The 24,376-nt window shown below is 40.1% G+C and overlaps 1 protein-coding gene across 2 annotated transcripts in view; it reads right to left on the minus strand.

The window, feature by feature from the left end:
* Positions 1-12,567: 12,567 nt before the first annotated feature.
* CUL3 (cullin 3) overlaps positions 12,568-24,376 on the minus strand; it is a 110,144-nt gene continuing 98,335 nt past the window's right edge. The window contains exons 15-16 of one of the 2 annotated variants that reach the window (XM_079783207.1): positions 18,427-18,572; positions 12,568-16,135 (exon numbers count right to left, since the gene is read on the minus strand). In XM_079783207.1, the coding sequence (XP_079639333.1) occupies positions 16,004-16,135; positions 18,427-18,572 (278 nt within the window). In that variant the 3' untranslated portion in view covers positions 12,568-16,003. The remainder of the gene's footprint in view (positions 16,136-18,426; positions 18,573-24,376) is intronic. The other variant, XM_079783206.1, reaches the window with a different exon arrangement.

Below are 24,376 nucleotides of genomic sequence, written 5' to 3' on the forward strand. Positions count from 1 at the left end.
TGGGCGATCATGGGGCCCAGTTTGAGAACCACTTAGGGAACCTGGTCTAAGCCTGCTACTGGATCTTTGCATGATGGGCTTGGGGATGGGGTCAGGGAAGGGTTAGGGCAGGACTTTGTGTGTGTGGGGGGGGTTTGTGTAAAGTGCAAAGTGACCCCTGTGTGCTGTGTAAGATGGGGGAGGGCCGGGATAGCGAGATCTGAGCTGGGGAGATGGATCTCAGAGGAATTCAAAATGGGAAGCCAAAGAGAGTCAGGGCGTCAGGATTCAGGACCCAGAATCACTTGGTCAATGAGACAAAGCCAGAGCCAGTGAGAGAGAGGGAAGAAAAAGAAACGGACTCCCCACTACCCCCTCCAATCCCGCTCGACGGGATCCGAGACGCAGCCGGGCCAAACCCCCACCACTACCCCGGGCATCCGCATCCCCTCGCCCAGACGAGGGCCCGGAACGCAGCGGGTCAGGTGTCCCCGCCAGCCTGGCTACTGGCAGGACCCAGACCCCGGCTTCCCGCCGCGCCCCCCACGACCGCTCCGTGGCCACGCGGGACGCCGCCGACGAACCAAAGGACGGGCGGGATGCGCTCCCGGGCGGTCCCCACAGTCGCCCTGCACTTTCCTCGGTCTCTCCGGAGCCGGTCTGGCCGGTCCGCTCCGGACTGGAGCCCACGCCCCGCCGCCACGCCCAGGTCCCTGCGCCCCGCCGCGGCCACCTCCTGAGGCTGCCGGGCCCCTCGCCGGGCTGTGGGCACCGCGCCCCCCGGGCCTGCGCCCTCGCCCCGGGCCACACCTACAATCGGGGCCGCTCCCGCGGAACTGCCCGCGAGGGGGCGCCATCCCGGCAGCTTCCAGGAGACGCGGAGCAGGAGGGATGGAACCCGCACTGCCTCCGGGTTGAGGATTCTCATTCGGCGGCGTTTCTCCTTAGGATCCGCTTCTGAATGTGCACGTGAGGCTCCTCTCCCCCGTCTCACACCCCCACTAGGGCGGTGACCTCCTCTTCTGTAGATACGCGGGGCCTTTCGGGGACACACACACACACACACACACACGCACACACACACACGCACACACACACACACGCACACACACACACACACACACGCACACACACACACACACACACACACACACACGCGCGCGCGCGCACACACCACCGCCACCTGCTTTGAGTGTGAGCAGTGCTTGAAGATAAAGAAGCATCCATTTCCCCTCTCGTGGCAAACCTTGAACTATTCTGCAGTTCACAGCAGCGACCTCCCCTCTGCAAAGCAAAACCCAGTGCCACACGCGGGGACTCCAGATTTCGCTGTTCACGTTTCCGTGCGGCCCTCGGTCCCCGACCGTCATCAGCCGCAGGGCCAGGGAGTGCGCACGGCCCCGTCTCCCCCCCGGCGCGGCAGGACCCAGCCCAGGCGGCCACCCCGACCGGCCAGGCAGGTCCCTCTGTTTCCTGACGCCTCCCCGTCTCCCCTCGGGGTCTGTCCCAGCGGATGACGCCACCCCAGGGCTCCGGCCGCCCTTCCCTCCCACCCATCCCCACTCCCCCCGGGTACACGGTGGACCCCAGCATTCTCGTTGTTTCCCCCTAGCACGTGGGGGCAGACTAGGGTTCTCCTAAAGAAAAACCACTTCGGAATGTCTTTAAACCACGGGAGTTTATTTTAAAAGTCTGTTTTTGCAGTTCAGGTTTTCAGCCCTTCCTTCCATTTGCTTTCGCAGGTTTGACCCAGAGACATCCCCTTATCCTTAGACTATCTCCCAACCCCACCGGGACGTCTTTCCGGAGCGGGCGGGGGGTGTCTCCAGGAGAGCCTGAAAGCTGTCATCCCTGAGATGACCTCCAGTCAAATGGGCACCACATCGGAGACCGCCACTTTGTGGGTTGTTTCCTGAGGATAAGTCTTGGGGATCTCAACGTATAAAAGGAACCGCCGGCGCGATGGGGTTATTAATTTTCTCAGTGACATCGGTGGTAAAGGAAGGACCACCCCGTTGGTCTTGCAAAGCGCTGGGACATTCTACAGACTGTCCAAGCGGCAGAGATGGCCAAGGAGAACCGGAAGGCATTGGGTGAAGTCGGTTCCAGAAGCCCCTGTTAGGCATCCCCGGCAATCCCTCCAGACAGGTGGCTGGACCTGGGCGCTAGAGAGAAGTGTCCCCCTTGACTTTCAAAGACACGAGCCCTACACCTGACCAGCCAGGGACACTGGCCCGCTTTCACCGCTGAGCCCCAAGAACCAAATCAGATGTTCCCTTACACTCCCCACACTCAGCACGTTCATAAGGAAGACAGTTCTACAAAGGGGCGTCTGGTTTCTAAGGTGCTGTGAACACCGGGTTCATCGATGCTCCCTTACTAGACAGCTGCAAACAGCATTTTCCAAAGTGCATTATGTAGAAGTTAGGTACATAAAAGCGTTCCATGGCCAAACAGATAGGGACTCGTAAATATGGACTTGAAAACAAAGTAAGACGTCTATGTGCTTATGTGCTATGCATGTAGTTCTTTACCTTCCAAAAGGGGGGAACTTGGTTGTGGTAGCCAGCCCCCAAAGGCCCCCAATGGCCCCCAAAGGCCCTTGCCTCCTGCTCTTAGGTGCCCTGGAGCACAGAACTGCTGTGAAAACAGCGGGGTGTGGCTTAGGAGGCCAAGTCAAGAAGGCATGCAAGTTTCCACTTCAGTCTCTTCAATATATATACTAATATAATTCTGAATTCAATGTAGTTGTATTTTAATTAAAATTTTTTGCATCTAAATCATACATGACATTTGTCTATGACTTTCTGTTCTTGTACTGTGCTCGTCTTGCTTGGTACCAAGGTTATACTAGCCTCATAAAAGGAGCTGGGTACTGAATTTCCTTTTTTTTTTTCTCTGAAACAGTTGAAGATAGCATGAATGCTCCTTGAAAGTTTGCTGAAGCCCTGAACTCCAAACACTGTAAAATCATCTTGTTTGGTGTTTTTTTGGAAAAGGTGGAGAGAATGACACAACCTTTTGAGTATTAATGTAATTTCTGCCATAGCTATTGGTTTGTTCAAGATTTTAATGTTCATATGTGGTTTTTAAAATCTCCACTAAATCTATAGATATATCTTTGTTTATTCCTAATCTTGTTTGTGTGTGTGGACATCTGTCTTTTCTTTCTTTTATATTTTTCCTCAGTTCAGCCAAAAAACTAGTTTATTTCATTGATACTCACTGTTTCTTTCATTTATACTTTATTACTTTCTCCTCCTATTCTTTAAAATTCCTTCCTTCTACTGTTTTCATATTTACTCTGTTCTCTTGCTAACTTGAGTTGAGTGCTTTATTCATCTGTTTTCAAAACAACATTTACGCCTACAAGATGTGTTTCTAATAATTGTTTTTGCTGCATTCCACAAATTTTGATATGTAATAAATTTATTGTTCTGGTCTTAAATGATGCAATTTCATTGTGATCTCTTTTTAAATCAATCACAAATTATTAAGGGGAGCATTATGGTTTCCAAATGTGTGTGCATGTTATTTATTAATTAGTACTTTCATTATTTATTTTGCTATTTTTTATAGCCTGAGAATGAATGTGGTTTGTGTTATGTATTTTTTAAATTTTGTAGACCCGATTGCCTATTATGTTGTTCATTCTTCAAGATCTTTTTGAAAATAATCCATTACATCAAATTTGTTGATTTTATTTTTTATTTCTATTTCCTTATATATTTTTTAAAATTATGTAACCAATCAGTATCCCTGTAGAGATGTGTTAAAATCCCCTTATATTGTAGGTTTGTGCATTTTTCTCATGTAATATTTGCTTTCTAAATTTCAAGGCTATTTTTAGGTACATCTGTTCATGAATACTATATTTTTCTTTTATTACTAAGTTCTTTTCTTCTTTATCTATAAAATGTTTTTGCCATAAATTATATTTTGTATGAAATTGATATTGCTATTCTTAGAATAATTATTTGTATAATTTGTGTGGGACAAGTTTGACCACCCCTTTTGATTTAGTCTAACAGGGTGGTTTTATTTTATGTGTATCTTCTGTAAGAAGACTCTGCCTAGATTTTAAAAGTTCAATTTAATCATATAACCTCTTATTTTTATAGTGAATATTTAATTTTTGATTATTCATCAATTTAAAAAATTTTTTACTCTTTTTGATTTTCTGTTTATTTTCATTTGTCCTTGTTTCTCTGCTTCCTCCTTTCCTGCATTCTCTTGAACTAGGACAGCTTTCTGTACTTTCCCCCTGTATGGCTAAGAAACTGTTGATGGTGTTGTCATTTTTTGACTGCTTATCTTTAGTTTTTAACATATATATTAGACTATATATTTTCCTAAACAATCGAAAATGCTCAGTAATTTTTTTTTGTTCTGAAAAACACTAGCCAAAAAAAAAAAAAAGCCTTTAGCACACTAACTGCCCATTGATTTTCTCTTCAAATTATTATCTATGGTTTTAGTTTTGCACTTCTTGAGACCAAACATTGAGAATTGTTTTTACAGTTAATAGTTACAAAACATTTGCTTACACTTGATCAATTTCCCTGTCTCCCCCCCACCACACACACACACATACATTTTTTGTAACCCATTCCTTTTCTCTAGGCTCCTTTTCATTCCTAGTGAAGGATATGCTTTAATAATCATTTTAGTGAGGGTCTTTGTGTGGTTTTAGCTCTGTTCATAGCATTGCACTTCTGCTCATTTCTAGTCCATGAAATAATTTATTTCATTTTTTGATCCAGAGCCCGTCTTAATGGTTTTCCCTTTTTATGGCTTATCTGTTTTTGCTATGGGTTTGGAGCCAGGGGGCTGAGTTAAAAGATTAGCTAATGGTGCCTTAGCTGGTTTGGCTCAGTGAATAGAGCATTGGCCTGTGGACTGAAGGGTCCCAGGTTCGATTCTGGTCAAGGGCACATGCCCAGTTTGCGGGCTCGATCCTCAGTAGGGGGCGTGCAGGAGGCAGCCAGCCGATCAATGATTCTATCTCATCATTGATGTTTCTCTCTCTCTCTCTCCCTTTTCCTTCCTCTCTGAAATAAATAAATAAATAAATTACATATATATATATATATATATATATATATATATAGAGAGAGAGAGAGAGAGAGAGAGAGAGAGAGAGAGAGAGAGAGAGATAGAGAGAGAGAGAGGGATTAGCTAATGGAGTCATCTTGACTAAAAAGCACAGTTAATAGTTATTGAGTTCCTGGTCCTTGGAGGGAAGGATCAAAGCTGTACAAAGCAAGCAAGTATGGCAACTTGCCTGAAAGGGGGAAATATTAATTATGGGCATATACAAGTTGCAAAAGGTATTTTTCTTTTCTAAGCTTTCTCACTTTTTTTTCTTGGCTCAACTTATATTGCTATCAGAGTGGTAATGCTTGGTGTGCTGACCCCTGGTGGATTCAGCATGTGCCTATTTATTACAATTTTTGGAGTTGAAATAGATCTTATTCCATGAGTCACAGACTCAAATGCCTTCAGAGGCCAGACAGGTTATATAAATGTGTCTGGATGATGTATATGACAATAGATCATGGTGCCAATCAGAATAAAGCTGGAGAATGCAGGCTCCAGCCAAGGCATATAAACCCAATGTTTTGTTTTGTTTTTAAAGTTGGTAAAACACACACAGGTACAACCTAGAGTGGGTGCTTGATTGGGCCAATCAACTTGGCCTGACCTTTCACACTACGTCACACACAAAAAGGTTAAGCAAGCCTCTGTCTGTCCTGAGGTCACACCCAAAGCTTGTTTTGTAAGTGAATAATAAATATTCTTTCCATGATTCACTCTTACTTTCCAAAATGTAGCAATAATTCTATAATGGGCTACATTTGTAAATTAAAGTGACACATTTGTTGACAAAGCCCAATGCAGGGAAAATATTAATCCTCAAGTGCATTCATATATTATTTCTGTGTTTTAAGGTAAAACAAAACAAAACAACATTGTCCTAGATATTGAAACATTATTGAGTTAAAATATTAAATGTGATACAAATTTTTTTTCTGTGTTTTATGCAGTCATCTTAAAGTTTTAAAAATATAACCTCAGAAACTAATCTCAAAATGCTATACTTTTGACTGAAGAGCACAATTAAAGAGAGTAAGATTGAATTGTGTAAGATTAGAAGGGCAGTAGCATTGTAGACCAAATACTTTGTCCAAATTCTTTGGAAAAACCCAAGTTACATTTCTACTAAGAACATTTTAATTAATTTTAATTGTCAAAGGGCACTTAATCTTTTTTTCTGATTTAAAATTATCTAATTCATTTTCCAGCATCTGTCTGATGTCTCCCTTTGAAATATCAGTGGCTTCTCTTATCTACCAAGTTCAAGCACAATTTCCAGTCCCCACCATCATTCCCTCTATTTTCCCACCATATTTCTGTTATCATTGTGCCACTGGAGAAAATCAGCAGCTTCTCTTCTGTGAAGGATGCCTCTTCTCCGCCGCCTGGCTGGGGCTCAGCCTTCTAGGACCTGCTGTCAGCGGTCAGTACCCATCTGCTCTGCAGATCCTAACCTTCTCCTGCCCTCTCGGGCCTTGAGGATTTATGCAAAAACTAAACTATAAAAAACACACCCTTACTCTCATTTTTGTAGGATTTCAGGAGGAAGTGGAGGTTAAATAAGTGTGTCCAATCTGATACCTTTAATGAATGGTTTCTATTTATTCTTTCAGGTAAACCTGAGAACCAGTTTTGCTAAAAATGTATCTGTGATTAATCACTCTTCCTACCCAAGGTCAAACTCTTGGTTTGATCCATGATTTCTATGTTCTCTTGCTTACCAATTAATTTTTTTAAATTATATCTTTTTCTTTTGATTTGTTTTGTGGTAATTTTTACTATGTGCTTGAATTCAATGCTGAGTCTTTTATTAATAAAATATTGCATCCTGAATTTTCCTTAGCATATGACTGTGGCCAAATTCCATAGTTATTGATATCTAATACTCCCATTGTCATTTAATTCTAAGGAGCTTGTAATTTCAGTTTTGATTTCCTTTGGGACAGGAGATATTTACAAGAGCAGTTTTAAGTTTCCAAATGGGATTTTAAAAATCTTTTTACTTATTAATATTTTATCTTGTTTTATTGACCAATAGTGAAAGTAAACTAAAAATTTTACTAAAATTTTTTTCATATTATGCCACTCCTATATTAAAAATTATTTTCTACCACCTGTAAACTTCATAACTACCTTGTGAAAACTAGACATAACCATAAAGTTTCTGTAGAGTAATGGATATAATGCTTTTAGAAAAATTTATCTGCTTTTCTCTTTTGCCTTTCCAAATATATGAGTCCAAGGTGTTCATCTGTCATCAAGAGATGTTGGAAAATGAGAATTATTAAAATTCATTTATAGAAAAAGAAATATAATGATGAACAAAGAGTTTTCAGTTTCTGACATTTAAATGGCATTTTGCAGGAAGACAATAGGCAAATATGCTTGAAAGTCAGTTGAAAACAAAGAAATGTCTAAATTCCTTCACTTCTACTTAATATAATATCAAATGCAAGGCAAAAAGAGCAGTAACGCTCCCAAAGTTCATAAAAAATAATGTCTGTCATAGTGTTTAGCCAAGAAGGTGGCATCAAGAATGGGGAAGATTATTAACCCAAGGGAGTAGGAGGAGTTTGTCCATTCTGGTCCTGGGGGATGGTTGGAAGGACAAGATGAAGAGGCCAGGGGAGACTAACAGGGTGGGTGGGAGGAAGTCGCCGTGTGTCCATTTCTCTGGGAGCCTTGGCTTGGTGAGGGAAACTTGTGCTGCTGCTGCTGAGGCCTCCATTTCCACTGGGACTGTGGAAGGAGCCTGAGGTGCAGGTGACCCTCTGTAATCAGGGAGGGCAGTGTAGGTGCACAGCGGGTGGATGTCAGTCTGAGGCCCAATCCACCTTGTTCAAATGTGGAGGATGCTGAGCTGACAGGCAGGGGTGGGCAAAGGCTCTGGGTGGATTGTGGAGCTAAAGCTGGGATGGAGCTTCAATCACCCAGATGTTGGTGAGGGTCTCAGCTTTAGTGAAAATTGAAGGGAGGAGGATGAGGCAAGAGGGGCAGCTAGGCTCAGACAAAGCCTGGAAAGAATCGACTATGAAATCATCACCTCCAGAGGCCAGAGGCAGGCACTGGCAAGATGCCCAGAGCAGGTTGGGACCCGCCACCTCTCAGCAGATTCAAGTGACATCCAAAGATCAACTTGAAATCAGGTGCTCCCTTTACCCCTGTTGGTCCCACCCCAAGTTCCAGAATTGTTAGAAAGGAACAAGGGGGTTAGGAACCACAAGACTGCAATTAGCCCCCCATAAACTGAGCCTAGAGATTGTATAAGTAATTGTTTTAAACCAAATTGAAGTCTTAAATTGAACCCAAATTTAAGCTTTCCCACCACTCAGGAGGTGGGTTGTAAGAGTTGAGAATTGTTTTAAAAGCAGAGCCTCTCACCTGGGAATCTTATTTAAAGATTCCTACAATATTGATGGGAATGGAGATTGGTGCAGCCATGGTGGAAAGCAAAAAATTAAAAAAGGAACTGCCTTATGACCCACTAATTCCACCTCTAGGAATATATCCAAAGAAATCCAAAACACTAATTGGAAAGAATATATGCATCCCTATGTTCATTGCAGCATTATTTACAATAGCCAAGATGTGGAAGCTGCCCAAGTGCCTAACAGTAGATGAGTGGATAAAAAAGCTGTGGTACACTTACATAATGGAATACTACTCGACAGTAAAAAAAAAAAAAAAGGAAAGCTTACTTTTTGTGACTAACGAGTATTATGCTAAGTGAAATAAGCCAGTCAGAGAAAAACAAATACCGTATGATCTCACTTATATGTGGAATCTAATGAACAAAATAAACTAACAAAATAGAAACAAGCACATACAGAGAACAGACTGACAGCTGTCAGAGGGGGAAGGGGGTTGGGAGGGTGGGTAAAAAGGGATTAAGAAACAAAAACAAAAAACTCTCAGACATATACAACAGTGTGGTGATTACCAGACAGATGGAAATGGAGGTACGGTGGGGTAGAGACATGCCTTGGGTGGTGAACACACAATACAGTGTACAAATGATGTATTATAGAATTGTACATCTGAAACCTATATAATTATTAACCAATGTCACCCCAATCAATTCAATTTTTTAAAGTCAATTGAGAGAGGCAGCTTTATATTATACAGGTACTTGTCATTATTCTGGAGGTTAGATTTCCCCTACACTTCTGAATTCAAGCCCAAATTGCCTGGCAAAGAATAAACGCTCACAAAGCTAGGCCCTTCATTCCTCCCTTCCTTCTAGCGGTTGTGCCCTGCGGTTATTTTGTTTCCATCTCTAGCAGAGAAGCAAGGAGGCTGTAGGCGGCAAGTTCACTGAGGGGAGGCATCGCTCTGCTGGACTGGGAGGCACAGAAGGAATTTGAACAACTGCCTTGATGGCCATCTAGCCTTCTCAGAGACATATCGGGTGACATATCGACTCACCTCTTTTCAAAAAGATACCAACATGTGTAACACAGCTGTAGAAAAATGACATCATAAATTATGAAAAATATATAAATCATAAAAATATTTGGCTGTTTAAAATAAATGTAAATTTTCATATACCATATGTAGACATCTTTATGTTTATGCATTTCTAGTATTTTTTTTTACCAAAGAAGGGAGTTATTTACATATCTAACACACATAACCATGGGAAATTAACTTATAAACACAACTTTGTCTCAGTCAACACATTTCCTAGAGCTCCATCTATGTAAGCTTGCATGTATGTGTACATTTTTGGCCATCAGAATTTTACTGATATTTAATAAAACACTATTTCTTAGTGAATGTAGTGAAATAAAACAGGTTTAAACTTTATTACTATGTGATGTGCCACTTAAACTATATATGTAATATATTGCAGAGATTGCCAATCTATCCATCAACTATCCACTTTTAAGAACTGTCACTTATCATGCTTATGCAAATTTGCATACACACACACACACACACATATATATATACACACACATACATAATTATATGTGCAAAATGTACACACAAGTGATTTCAACATTGTGATTTATGTAACCTTTAATAAATCACTTTTTGGTCATAGTGGTTGCAAAAAATTAAGTAGGAAAAAATGGAACATTTAAGCAAGGACTGCAGGAAGTTCGTAACAAATTAAGCATCATATTTCAAGAAGTTACACTAGTTCAAAGGAGAGGGAAGAACAGTACGAACTGGTTTAGTGTATAAATCAGTATTTAGACAGTAAGTTCAGTTGATGAGCATGATGTGATAAGGCTAATCAACAGCTCAGGGCTATTAGCTATACAGAAGGGTGGGCCCTACGTTGTCTCATAAATGAATGCTGCAATTAATAAGATGGAATGAAGTTCGATTGGAGAACTTGCTGACAGGCATCATGCTGAGCTGGTACAATGAGAGCGTGCTGCCCGCTGCTCCTTTGGTAAATCCAAGCTCTAAATCTTCTAGAAGCTATAGAGGGAAACGTCTCTCTCAGAAGCAGTTATGGCCTTTGTCACCCAGACTTACCACTGGATTCATAGTTGGGCCTGTGGAGAAGCAAAAGTTATAAAGAAAAGTAAACATTAATGGGCTGGGTATCCACACTTGGGTTGAAGCAGCAGTCACTGTGGCCAGGATTGTGAGAAGAGCAATAATTACAGAGAAATCTCCAAAGTGAACCTCTTTAAGCCAAAGACCCCCCTGCTTCACCAACCTTGAGAATTAGTTCCCCTGTTGAGGAGCTAAGGGTTTCCTTGTGCACTTAGATCTTAATCTATGCACCAATATGGAGGAGCTATTTTTATGACTCTCAATTTCATTTTCAAGAGAAAAAAATTGAAAACATGTATTTTGCTTAATTACTGGTAGAAGAGAATATGGGTGTTTCTATGAAAGCCCATTACTGAATAAGTCAGGTTTTGAGTATTAGGGAGTTGTATCATGGTCTTAAGCGAATCACTTCTTGTCAGATTAAGTGGATGATCATGACATAGAAGACTGAACTCCATGGGAAACACTTCACTCCTATTGGGTTACACTAATGGCCCACACTACAATTACCTTTGTTTATTACCTGACAGAGTTGGCAGCACAGACCAACTTTTGTCACCCACATCTCACTAAATTGCTTCACAAAGGTTCTAATGAGGGAAAAAAAGTCCCACACTGTTCAGACACTTGTTTTCCTTAGAATCACTTTTAGTTGTTAGCTAAACTCATTCAGACCAGACACAGGTATAGTTGTTAGCTAAACTCATTCAGACCAGACACAGGTCGCTGAGCTGTGAACAGTTGGTTTCTAAATTCTATTTCTCCCAGTGGAAGTGCCTAATGAAAACTTAAGACCACAGGCTGCCCTTTGACTCTGAGGACACTATTATGGATTCTCCCCCAACTAGGATCACCGACAATTGGTTGGTTGTGATTATCACTGTGATCTGTGACCATGAGTAGCATGAAGTTAATGTCCCACTTTTTAATTAAATCTCTTGACTTGACCAAATGTTGCCTTAACCAGCTGAGGCAAAGTTAAGTGCATGTAAGATGTTAAAGATCTCACAACTTCCATCACATAAGATGTTCTCACCTAATTAGTAAAATTGGGAGTTTATGTGCTTTATTATAACTTATAATCTAAAGCAATGGTTCCCAAATTCAGCTGCACAAAGACCGCCTCAGACCTACAATATCAAATCTACAAGAGGCATCAGGTTTGTTTTGAAGCCTCCCAAGGAAATTCTGGTTTTAAAACACCAAAGAACTTACCACTCTTTTGGTATAGTTTAGTCTGTAGCACATTCTTGTAGTACCTTCATGAGTACCCTCTGCTTCTTTGAGAATGGATTGCATTACTTTTAATCAGTTCAAGTCAGTTTGGTGAATATGAATGCCTTATTGGAAATTTGGATAATACTAATTTTGGTCAAAAAATAGTTAAGAATGCTTTCCTTAGTACTGCAAAATTGCTTTGCAGGCAAACTTTAGATCGAAAGGGCACTCCCTTCTTTCCTCCTCCTTCATTCAGATGTAGATGTTGCATAGGTTTTGGGCAGAATCTCCCTACTTTATACTTACACATACTGGTTGCCTATTGATAAGCTGCACTGGAACAGAACGCAGATTTTGTCCTCCCCCACCTGATGCCAGGTTCCTTTTCTGTCTCTTCTGACCTACAATTCTATTCCATTAAAAAAAAAAAATAGTCTAGTGGATACCTTTTAATACAGCATCGTATAGGAAATAAGTGTTAAAATTCATTCTACAGATATTGATACCTAACATCAGTTTCATAAACAAAATTAATTCCTATATACTATTTACACCAATATGCACAGGTAATATCACAAAAATTTCCTTTTGTTCAGGATCTATAAAAGTTCCACAATATCAAATCCTCTAGGGAATATTTTCTAATTGATCAAAACAAGCTTTCACCAAAATACTCACCAAGAAAATTTACTTTCAGATCTAAATTCAATTGATAGTTCTGATCAGAGTCTGCCAAAACTGGAGACACATTAACACTCATTCAAAGCACAATTTTCAAAATCAGACAGAATTGGGCCCAAATTCCTGCACCCCAGTAACTATGAGAGGGATCTTGAGTTTTTCTGTCACTAAGTCTGAAATATTTTCTTTCATAGGATGTTGGGGCTCAAACAGCTTTAAAATCAGCATTTAATATCATCTGGAAGAAGCCAGAGGTTGCTTTACATTTTCTACTTTTTAGCTAGTTGAACACCAAACATGAAATAATTTCCATTTATAAAAATATAATCCTTATACAATCAAATATTAGTCATACTCCCAAAAATGCAGTACAAATTTTACCAAGTTTGATACTTTTAGGACTTTCTTTCAAGACATTTAGTGATCATTAGGCACATTCATCTGAGATTTACTGAGCGCCTACACCCACCACATGCCAGACACTGTGCTGAGGAATTTAAGTATTGCAACTGCAGAAAGAATTTTGAGAGTTAGCAATTGTAATTATCCCCACATTGCAAGAATTCTTACATACAATTTTAGGTATTATTTGGATTGTACTTTCTCATCTGAGTATTGAAATTTGACAGTTTTATTAAGTTATTGGGGGAACAGATCAACAGTGCTTTACCATGAGAAGAGTTCATACTGAGAAGGCATATCAGCATCTTGGGGGTTTGGGAATGGAACATGTCTGTTTATAATGCTGCACAGGTGATTCTAATGCATCCTTCCCCATGCCCTTTTAAAATTCACTGACATAAAGAATCCTTACAATGACAACCACATTTTATTTGTGAGGCTGTTCCCTAACTGCAAAGAATTTTTAATCTTTAAATAATATAACTATATAACAATTCAAAGTAAACACTGTCCTGGATTTGAGGATATCAGAGAAGTACAATTAAACAAGTGAACAAAGATTACATCATTTTGCAGTTGGAAAACTACATATCCACCCTCCTTAAAATTCTTCAAGTATAAGTCACCAAAATTTATTCACATCAACAGGATTAAATAAATGGTTAGGATGCATTAGTCTTTGAAATTAAGACATTAAAAAAACTGAGAAAAAGAACATGAATGAGTTCTTGCTGAAAAGAAAGCAACATCAAAATGTATTATTATGAGCTTACACAATAGTCATGACCTAAAACACACAAGCATGTTAGGTGATCCAATTCTGCTTTTCAATGCAGCATCATCCTCCGATCATTCAACTAAACTGCAACTGATTGAAATGCAACGGAGTACAAATGGTTGCATTCTCCACCATTCAACTCAACTGCAATTCAGAAATGCGTTGCAATATAAAACACTTAGAAGCGTAAATATCAAACCTGTGCCTCCCAACGGACATGTCTCTAAATTCTAGATTTGATTGGTATGTCCACACTTGAGATAACGACATAAACTTAACTTTACAACTTTTAATACTTTAAACTAGTGTTTAACTTTTTCTTTTAATGTCTCATTTCTATTTCAAATGAAGTTTTTACATGCTTCATATTTATTAACCTGGCAATGAGTTATTCTAATAATCCCCAAGGTGTTACATATCACTTAATTGGGAATTGAGAGCAATAATATTCTGAAACCTTAAATACTAGTATCTTCCTGTTGATTTCTGTTACAGAAATTCCAATTATGTAAAGAATCAGAAGCGAAATCCTTCAGCTTTCTGTTACACCTGACCTACTATTGCTCAAGTATGGTTAAAGTATCCTGAGAATAATATTCATGATAGTTTTCATCTGTATCTTAATTGCATCATGGTAAAGTGGAAAATGTAGAGACTAAGAGCATAAGGTTTATAATTCTACAGTAAAAATGAAGGCAAAATTAAATGCAGTAAGAGCATATCTGCAAGTCTACAAGGAAAATTATAACCCAAGACGCATGGGGAAAAAGATTTATGTGGAGTTTTTAATCCATATTAGAATTCAGTTGTAACTTGACCATAAATTTAAACAGAAACCATCTTCTGAGACATACATTCTAATAAATGTATCAACAGTACTGGTAGTCAATGAAGGGTCAGTTATTTTAACTTATTAATAACATTTCATTTTTCTATCCAATAGAATCTATAGTGGTTTGCCCCAATTACATATCTGAAACAATGTCTTATTAAAACAAAATGAGACAAAATTAAACGAAAGATAAAAATACTCTGATGTTATTAAAAATAAAGCAAACTATAATCCTTGGCAGATCAATCAGGTAAAAAACATTGGTGGAAGTTGGAAGCACAGGATAACCGACACAAATCTTCAGCACAAAGCACATCTTTAAAAACATGAAACGATGACTCTTTGGAGGACAATAGCTAAATATCCAAGAATCATCAGGTTTGAAAAATATTGCTTAATCACTTTCCAAAACACAGTTAGCTGCAAGAACTGAAGATCCTGTTAAAAATATCAAGGTAATCATATTTATTGCATCTTTAGAATGCATTTCGAAACAGAAAATTAACATGCACCTCAGCTTCACCAAAATATATATATTTAAGAGGGGGGAACCTACGATATTTTATAAACAAAGTGTAGACTATATGTGCTTTTCAAAGGGGCTGAATTAAATATAACCAGCTGCCAATGTTGTGCTCTAACATACTTGAATTAGTGGGTATGTGTATGCTAAATTCATTTATTTTTGTCAACAATAAATGAAATAAAAACACTGCCCTATACAATCCACTATCAGCAGTGAGTACAACAGCAAAAAATTATTGTACAATTTATACATACTAAAATATTTTCTTCCTCTAGAGATAATGCAGAACAAAACCTAATCACTGTAAGACTTAATTTGGGAAATCTCAAATTACAATAGGGAAAAACCAAATCAGGGTGTGTATTGAGCCCAAAACAAAGGTTCCTGGTCATAAGGCTATAAGATTATAAGTGCAAGTGGTAGTAGAATAAAGCATGCTCAAATTGTATGCTCGGGTCGTTGTATATTAAAACCTTTAAATTAAACAAGACTAGCTAAAGAAATGCCTTAAGCATAGCAAGATAATTGGGAATCGTGTCATTTCCTTTACCATTTTTGTTACCCAACTTATACAATGCGCAAAGTGCTAAGCAACACTACAAAAACACATTTACATCAACACTGAAAGACCTGGGGAAATGAAATCCAACAATTTTATTTTAATGAGCTTGTATTTTCTAAATTTTGTTTTATTTTTTCCTGTTTTCATACAGTATTGAAAACAAAACGCGGCACATTCACATTTTCCCGAGGAACTGTAAAGATGATCTCTACAGGGATAAACGTTGTAAAGCCTGAAGCTCAATCAATTGATGTTGAAAACTCTCAAAGGAGTAAAGGCTTGATCTGAATGGTCTAGAACATGTACTGTAATTTAATAGAAGAGATGGTCGTCTTAATATTTAATGATTTAAAAGAACTTCCCAGTCCATGCGAAGAGTACAGTCCAAGAATAAATCAAATTTCTGGACGCATTTTATGCTACATATGTGTATACTTTGCGATCCTCAGGTGTTCGTGCCAAGTATTCTCTCTCAATAAGTCCTTCAATACGCTTCTTAATAACAACTGGACTTGGTAAGAATCGAGCCTTCAATTGCTGAGTTACCTAAAACAGAAGGTAAAACAACGATTTCTCACCAGAAAATTTAAGACACATAACATTTCCATATTAACACAAAAATTCTTATCTTTGAATAGAACTGATGTGTCACTTTAAGACTCAGATCAAACTTTTAGTAATCTGATTACCTCCTCACATCAGAATGTGAATACTACAGTAGGTTACAATTAATGGAATATATCAGTATGATGTATACCACCTACTACTTAACCATTTTTACTTCTGGGATATCCTCCCAATTCACAGAATTTGGGTAGCATGTGTGTAAGAGCACAAACTCTAGACCCAAACCGCCTGGACGCAAATCTCAGCTCTCTGACTTACTAGCTCTGGGACATTGGGAAAGCTACATAACCTCATGAAGTTTCTATGTATATTAAATGAGTTAACAGACGTGATGCTTTAGAATAATGCCAAGTGCTGCTGTTGCCATTATTTTCTCCAACCGAAGTCAGGATTCTAAGTATTGTGACACCAGTTATAATAAAACAGTAACTATAGCAGCAGCCAAAGTCTTGACTGTGCACTATGTATCAGGCATTTTGTATATATTCTAATTAATGCTCTTAGCCCCATAAAGTAGGTTGTCTAATTTTTTCAAGTGAAGAAAATAAGCCACAGAGGAAAACTGAGATCAACAAGTAGTAAACTGAGCCAGTAGTTAGAGAAGAGAACCCACACCGCTCTGCCCCAAGTCCATGCTTTCCCCAGGAATCCACTGGCCGCTCTTGCAGAGCATTCATCCATAAGTCAGCTTTTTTTTTTTTTTTTACTCCTGCTGGATAAGCTCATTTCCCAAGGCCAGTGAATTGATAATCCTTTAAAGTCTGAAACTTCAGCATCTCACTCTCCACCTAAAATCTACTTGTTCTCAACCCACCTGAATTCTCTAATCCTCTGACCCTTTCGTCTAAGCAATTAGACAACCTACTTTAATAACTTCTTTTGAACTTACTTCATCCCTGATGGGGGTTTAGACTGCACATAAGATCATTTCAACACTCAATAGTATCCTCAACTCTCTGATTCCTTTGGTTCTAGTCTATAAACATCCTTTCAACACTTACTACATCATTCAAAATCTACTACTTAGCTCCCTGCTGAGTACAATTGTAGTTTATAATACCTTGTGTAGACCAGGAGGCAGCACACTGCAGCCTGCAGGCCTAATACAGCCAACTGCCTATTTTGTTAATTCTTACTAGAACACACTCACTTGTTATCTATGGCCACTTTCATGTTAAAACTGATTATTACACACACACACACACACACACACACACACACACACACACACAGTCTGCCAATCTCTGAAACAGACTGATAACACAAATTTATAGTATTCAAGTTCACCAAGTTTTTAAGTACAATAACCTCACATCCTGTTTTATGTAGGGAAAAAAGACCATTTCAGTTTGAAATTCCTCAAACTCCCACCTTACACATATACGTTTAGCCATACTTGAGTCCATTCTTGACTAACACACCCCTGCACCCTATATGCTGAGGAAGAGGAATATTCAGTAACATTCCTCTTAACACAACTACCACCCACCTGTGCCCTGAACAATCCTCTCCCCTTTCCTTTGACTTTGGTATCTCAATTATCCCGTTTCATTTTTTTCCTTTTGTTTTTAAGCATTCCTTTTTAAAATTTTTATCCTTATATAAACATGCTCAATATCTTCCCATCTAGAAAAACGAAACCCAGAAACCCTCAACCCTCAACCTTTAACACTGCTCTCTGCCCTTTCCCACGAGCCAACATCTCAAAGGCCAAGCCACTCTCTTTTGGTTGCACCTTCATTTTACTTCTCAAGGCACTGCCATCAAATACCCACTCTTAGCAGTCCAACGAAAATGCCTGGGAAAACTAACCCGTCACCTAAGTGCCAATGTGCCTTAAGTGTTTGATTTGATTTTTCCATTTTTGAAATTTGTAGCATGTGAACACTCAATAAACAGTAACTGATTAATTTTAGAAATAAAGGTAGTTTGTTTTATACAAAAGTATTGAATAGCAGTGAATTTTTTTTGTTTTCATGTGACAACATTCTATGATTTTCGTAACAAATGTTAGTTCTTGAAGTGTGCACATATTTCGATGTATGGCTGTGTTTAAATATCAAGTGTGTCATGCTTTTAATAGTATTATTTGATTATAGTTTTCTAACTTAAAAATTCTATTTTAAATCAGTTGAATATAGTACTTTCCTAAATTTCGACTGTTCATGTTGTTTTGCTCTTCTACACTAATCCAGCGTCAGTGTCCTCACCTCTGCTACTAACACATTGTGCTGCATCTTCTTTCTAGACTTCATTATCCGCACTATAGCAGCTTCTATCTCATGTTTCCTGTCGTCATCTACTTTCTGCCTTGTTTCTTTCCTTTCTGGGTCAGATTCACCTTGTTTGGCAGCAACTAAAAGAGAAATAAAGACATTTATATGATTATCATGTAATTTCAAATGTAATGAAAAAATATGGCTTATAAACAAAATATAAATTAGTAATATCCCGAGAAAAACTACAGCAAAACCTTGTTTCTAGAACTTAATTCATTCCAAGAAAGCTGTTCAAGAAGTGATTAGAAAACCAAATCATTTTTTCCCATTAGAAATAATGTAAATTGAATTCATTCCCAACCCCCAAATGATTCCATTTTAACCTTTTATACAGTACATGTCTAAGGTACTGTTTAATTTATAAATAAACACTTCTTTTCTTAAATTTATTGAACCACGCCCCACTAGCCTTAAACGAATTTTTCATATATCACTGCCTCGAAATTTCTATCACCAGCTAAATGCTTTTTGTCCAATCAACAGCAGTTTTTCTACCTATTCAATTGCCTGTGATTGTTTTGTTAGCACTTTCACACCCTTAGCAACATTAACACTCTTGATGGCCTATTTACATTTTAAAATTGTGGTAATCATCAATGTGGATTTTGCCAGCAACAAAAGCATTTTTTCTTTTGTTTGTTGCCTGAGAGCCCCTTTTAGTCATGCTGAGGTATCAGCATAAAAGGGATGTCAGGTTGAAAAGTGAAGTGTTGGTTGACAACCAAGACATTTTTTCTGAGAACTTGGTCCAGAACTGAATTGTTTGAGATGGAAGAAATTGGAGAATCAAGGTTTGACTGAAATTTCAACCTGACTATACACATATACTAATTTCTAGTAAACATCCCAAAAGTGCCAATTCAGTGGTTAATAAATACTTAAATAACAAGTAGTGATATAAAAATCCTATAATCCTAAATTATTTATTTTAAATATTAGGAATTTATTTTTATAGAGATAAGAAAACAATTTTATTTTTTATAGAATATGATTCCTTTCCTGAAAGAAAAATGATAGGTGGTTATCTTTAGCAGTTAACTTATCAGTCATTTTCATTGTTTGTGACTCCCACAGGTCAATTAGTACCACTTCAACTCCAAGCTAATCCTCACTAAAAGTATTTCAGGTAAGAGAATACCTGATGGTTTACCAACTCAAACTATGGCTGTAATCTCTAATGCTTAAAGAGGAGGCAAGAATGCCAACTAAAGAAACTCCATAACAATTAATTCATTTACACTTCTCACCAATTATCTAACAATTTGTCATGTATCTTATTAAATTTTTTATTTCACAATCTCATTGTCACTAGGCATACTATATTCCAATCTTCAGGAGAAATCTCATTCTGTTATTCTCTACAGACTTCAAGGCAATTGCTAAGGGATTAAATATAGAAGTTCCTTTCTCCTACAACTTCACTCTCTTTGAAGTATCAGAGAAAGAAAAGTGATAACTAAATTTTGGGTTACTGGTGTTCAATAGGAGATAGATGTGAAGTGTGTGGTGGTAGAAACTGGAAAATTACAAAGAACCATAAGGGATACTGCTGTCTTAGGCAGGGGCACTCCCATGAGACAGTAGACACACAATTCAGATCATTCTGGTATGGCCATCACATACATTTATAAGTTCCCAGCTGTTTCTAACCAGAATCCCTTGGCTGAGACTTCTGCTTTCAGTGTCTTTCCAAGTTAAAGATCATCAGTCTTAATGAAAAAGAGTAAAATTAGATTAAAATGATCTACCGTATTTTCCGGCGTATAGAAGATTTTCCTGGGTTAAAAAGTCATCTTATACGCCGGAAAATACGGTACTAAGAAAGAATAATGCTTTTCCTCAAAAAAGTCAATGTCAATGTTACTTAAAACAGATAGGGATTGCTTTCAACAGAATTCAATTCAATTGAGACATATAATTTTGTTGGGTGTGATATAGGATTACAATTATGAAGGGAACTATCTTATTTTAAGGACGTATATGTATGCTGAACTATTTGGAGGGAAGTGTTATGATGTTTGCAAATTCATTTAAAAACTAGCAAATACATACCTATATGGAGGGACAAGGGAAGGGCGCCTGAGCAAATGTGGCAAATTTTTAATGACTTGTAAATATATGTGATGGCCATACCCATGTCCATGATTGTACTTTTCACCTTTTCTGTAGATTTGGAAATATTTAAAACTAGAGGCCTGGTGCACAAAATTCGTGCACGGGGTGGGGGAGGGTGTCCCCCCCCAGCCCAGCCTGGACCCTCTCCAATCTGGGACCCCTCGGGGGATGTCCGACTGCCGGTTTCAGCCCGATCCTGCTGGCTCCTAACTGCTCACCTGCCTGCCTTCCTGATTGCCCCTAACTGCCCCCCGCCCCTGCCAGCCTGATCACCCCTAACCACCTCTGCCTGCCAGCATGATCGCCCCTAACTGCCCCTCCGCTGGCCTGGTCGCCCCCAACTGCCACCCCCCCCCCCCCGCCAGCCTGGTTGCCCCCAAATGCAACCAGTGGTTATTTATTATATTCTATTAACTTACACAAAATACCTGTTTGCCCCCAACTGCCCCCGCCCCTGCCAGCCTGGTTGCCCCCAACTGCAACCAGTGGTTATTTATTTATTATATTCTATTAACTTACACAAAATACCTGGTCGCCCCTGACTGCGCCCCCTGCTGGCCTGGTTGCCCCTCACTGCCCCCCTCTGCTGGCCTGGTCGCCCCTCACTGCCCACCCTGCCAGCCTGGTCGCCCCATGCAGCCTGCTGGTCAGTCGTTTGGTTATTGTCCCTTGCTAACCCCCTGCCGACCTGGTCACCCCAAGCAGCCTGCTGGTCAGTCGTTTGGGTCGTCCCTCGCTAACCCCCCTGCCAGCTTTATCGCCCCACGCAGAATGCTGTTCGGTTGTTACTGTGAGGGTGGCGTGACCAATTTGCATATTACCCTTTTATTAGTATAGATAAGAAGTTAGAGGGAAAAAGAAATAATATTTTAAATAATCCATTTGGTTCATCTGGATTTGGTCACCTTAAAAGGTGTACTCCAAAATAAATGTGAAGATTGTGGTGAAACACACTCTATTATGACTTTTTAGAAAACATGAGGGCAGGCACTCACTCCTAGAGCCTAGCAGAGTACTCTGTACTTAAGAGTACAACAGAGGTGTTTGCGTGTGTAAGTGGGTACCTATGTATGCAGATGTATGGAAGGGGAACAGAGGAAGAAGGTGAGCAGTGGTGATGGAAAGACTCTTAACTACAGAAACTGCTGTAAATTACAAAGAACCTAGTTCTTTTCAAAGGTTGCATTAGGTAATACTTTTAACTCCTTTGCTGGAACTTCTATTACTTACTACAGTAAAAAGCAGCATAAAAAGGTATGGTTACAGTGTCTGAGTATTTGATTTTTATTCTAAGTACTTTCTCCAAAAGGCAAATGGGTATTTTGACAACTTAAGAAAACCTTCAGGGGTCCTCAAACTTTTTAAACAAGGGGCCAGTTCACTGTCCCTCAGACCGTTGGAGGGCTGGACTATAGTTTAAAAAAAAACTATGAACAAATTCCTATGCACACTGCACATAACTTATTTTGAAGTAAAAAAACAAAACGGCAGAAACACCCGCATGTGGCCCGCGGGCTGTAGTTTGAGGACACCCGAGTCCTATATGGTCACAGTACTTATAACCAGAGAGAAAATTTTAACTTACACAAAATACCAGTAAGAACTTTAAGAAATCATCTAGTCAAATTTTTCATCATTTATATACGTATATAAAAACCTAAGCGACCATTACGACCGGTTACTATGATGATGCACTGACCACCAGGGGGCAGACGCTCAATGCAGGAGCTGCGCTCTGGTGATCAGTGCACAGCCAACCTCCTGTGGTCACTCCTGTGGCTGGCTGGCACCAATCGCCCCGATTACTGGCCAGGCAGAGGGACCCCACCAGTGCACGAATTTGTGCACCTGACCTCTAGTCCTATTTAATAAAAGAGTAATATGCAAATTGACTGTACACCCGCTACACACAAGCCATGCTCAGCAGCCAATCAGGAGCAAGTATGCAAATTAACCCAACCAATATGGCTGCGGCCATGGAGCTGCAGCAAGCAGGAGGCTTGGGTTTCCCCGGCAATGGAGGACACAAAGCTTCCCTGCAGCTTTGGCTGGCCCAAGCCTACACTCAAGGCTACAAAGTTTCAATTATAGAAGATAAATAAATCCCAACAAAAATGGCGGCAGCCACGGAGCTGGAGAGAGCAGGAGGCTTGAGTTGCCCTAGCGATGGAGGAAGCCAAGCTTCCCTGCTGCCTTGGCTGGCCCAGGCCTACACTCAAGGCTACAAAGTTTCAATGATAGAAGATAAATAAATCCCAACAAAAATGGTGGCAGCCACGGAGCTGGAGAGAGCAGGAGGCTGCAGTTGTCCCCGGCGATGGAGGAAGCCAAGCTTCCCTGCTGCCCTGGCCGGCCCAGGCCTACACTCAAGGCTACAAAGTTTCAATTATAGAAGGTAAATAAATCCCAACAAAAATGGCGGCAGCCACGGAGCTGGAGAGAGCAGGAGGTTTGTGTTGCCCCTGGTGATGGAGGAAGCCAAGCTCCTGCAGCCCTGGCCTGCCTTGGTTTCCGCTACAAAGTTTCAATTATAGAAGATAAATAAATCCCAACAAAAATGGCTGCGGCCACGGAGTGAGCAGGAGGCTTGGCTCCACTCAATGATACGAAGTTTCAATTATAGAAGATAAATAAATCCCAGATACCAGGGCCTCCCGCTTGGGTTGCCGGGGGGCGTGGCCGGCCTGCAAACCACCACAGGCCCCTCACCCAGGCTGCCATGCCCCAAGGGAACCCCGACCCTGATCCGGGACACCCTTCTGGGCAAACCAGCTGGCCCCACCTATGCACCAGACTTCTATCCTATCTAATAAAAGAGTAGTATGCAAATTGACCATAATTCCAACACACAAGATGGCCACCACAAGGTGGCCAGCAGGAAAGGGCAGTTGGGAGGGACCAGGCCTGCAAGGGAGGACAGTTGGGGGGGGGGAAACCCAGGCCTGCAGGGGAGAGCAATTGGGGGGGGACCAGGCCTACAGGGGAGGGCAGTTAGGGGCAATCAGGCTGGCAGGGGAGCAGTTAGGCATCAACCAGGCTGGCAGGGGAGTGGTTAGGGGGTGATCAGGCTGGCAGGCAGAAGCGGTTAGAGGCAATCAGGAAGGCAAGCAGGCAAGCAGTTGGGAGCCAGCAGTCCTGGATTGTGAGAGGGATGTCTGACTGCCTGTTTAGGCCCGATCCAGGTAGGGGTCCCAGTTTGGAGAGGGTGCAGGCTGGGCTGAGGGACACCCTCCCCCCACCGTGCACAAATTTCGTGCACCGGGCCTCTAGTATATAAATAACTACATTCCCATTTTAATCAAATCTAAAACACTACACACACAAACAGCACCAAAAATTAAAAATTCATGAAGAGAAGACTTTTTAAAATAACAATACTATCTGACAACATAATTAGTGGATATGATGAAACCTGTGATTGCAAAGATATTTATTTAGGGTAAAGCATTGTGAGGCTAAGTAATTCAGATCTATTATGTATCACCATACATTTTCCTCCAAATCTAGGATACAAGTCCTTAAACCTGAAACCCATATCTGTTGAAAATTATAAATTCACATGTCTTGCACTTTGGAGAAAAAAGACATTTTATTACAGGACTCACTGGCAGAGTTGTTTTATTTTTAATCTATAACTGTGTCCCAAAGATATGGGATCAATTTTGGTAAAGAAGATACAATGACATGGTTTTCAACTATGGGACAAAGTAGTCAAGACTCTGACAAAAACACACCACACTGCTTTGCCAAGCATAGGGATCCTATC

The sequence above is a fragment of the Cnephaeus nilssonii genome (assembly GCF_951640355.1).
Source record: "Cnephaeus nilssonii genome assembly, chromosome: 10".
NCBI classification, from domain to species: domain Eukaryota; kingdom Metazoa; phylum Chordata; class Mammalia; order Chiroptera; family Vespertilionidae; genus Cnephaeus; species Cnephaeus nilssonii.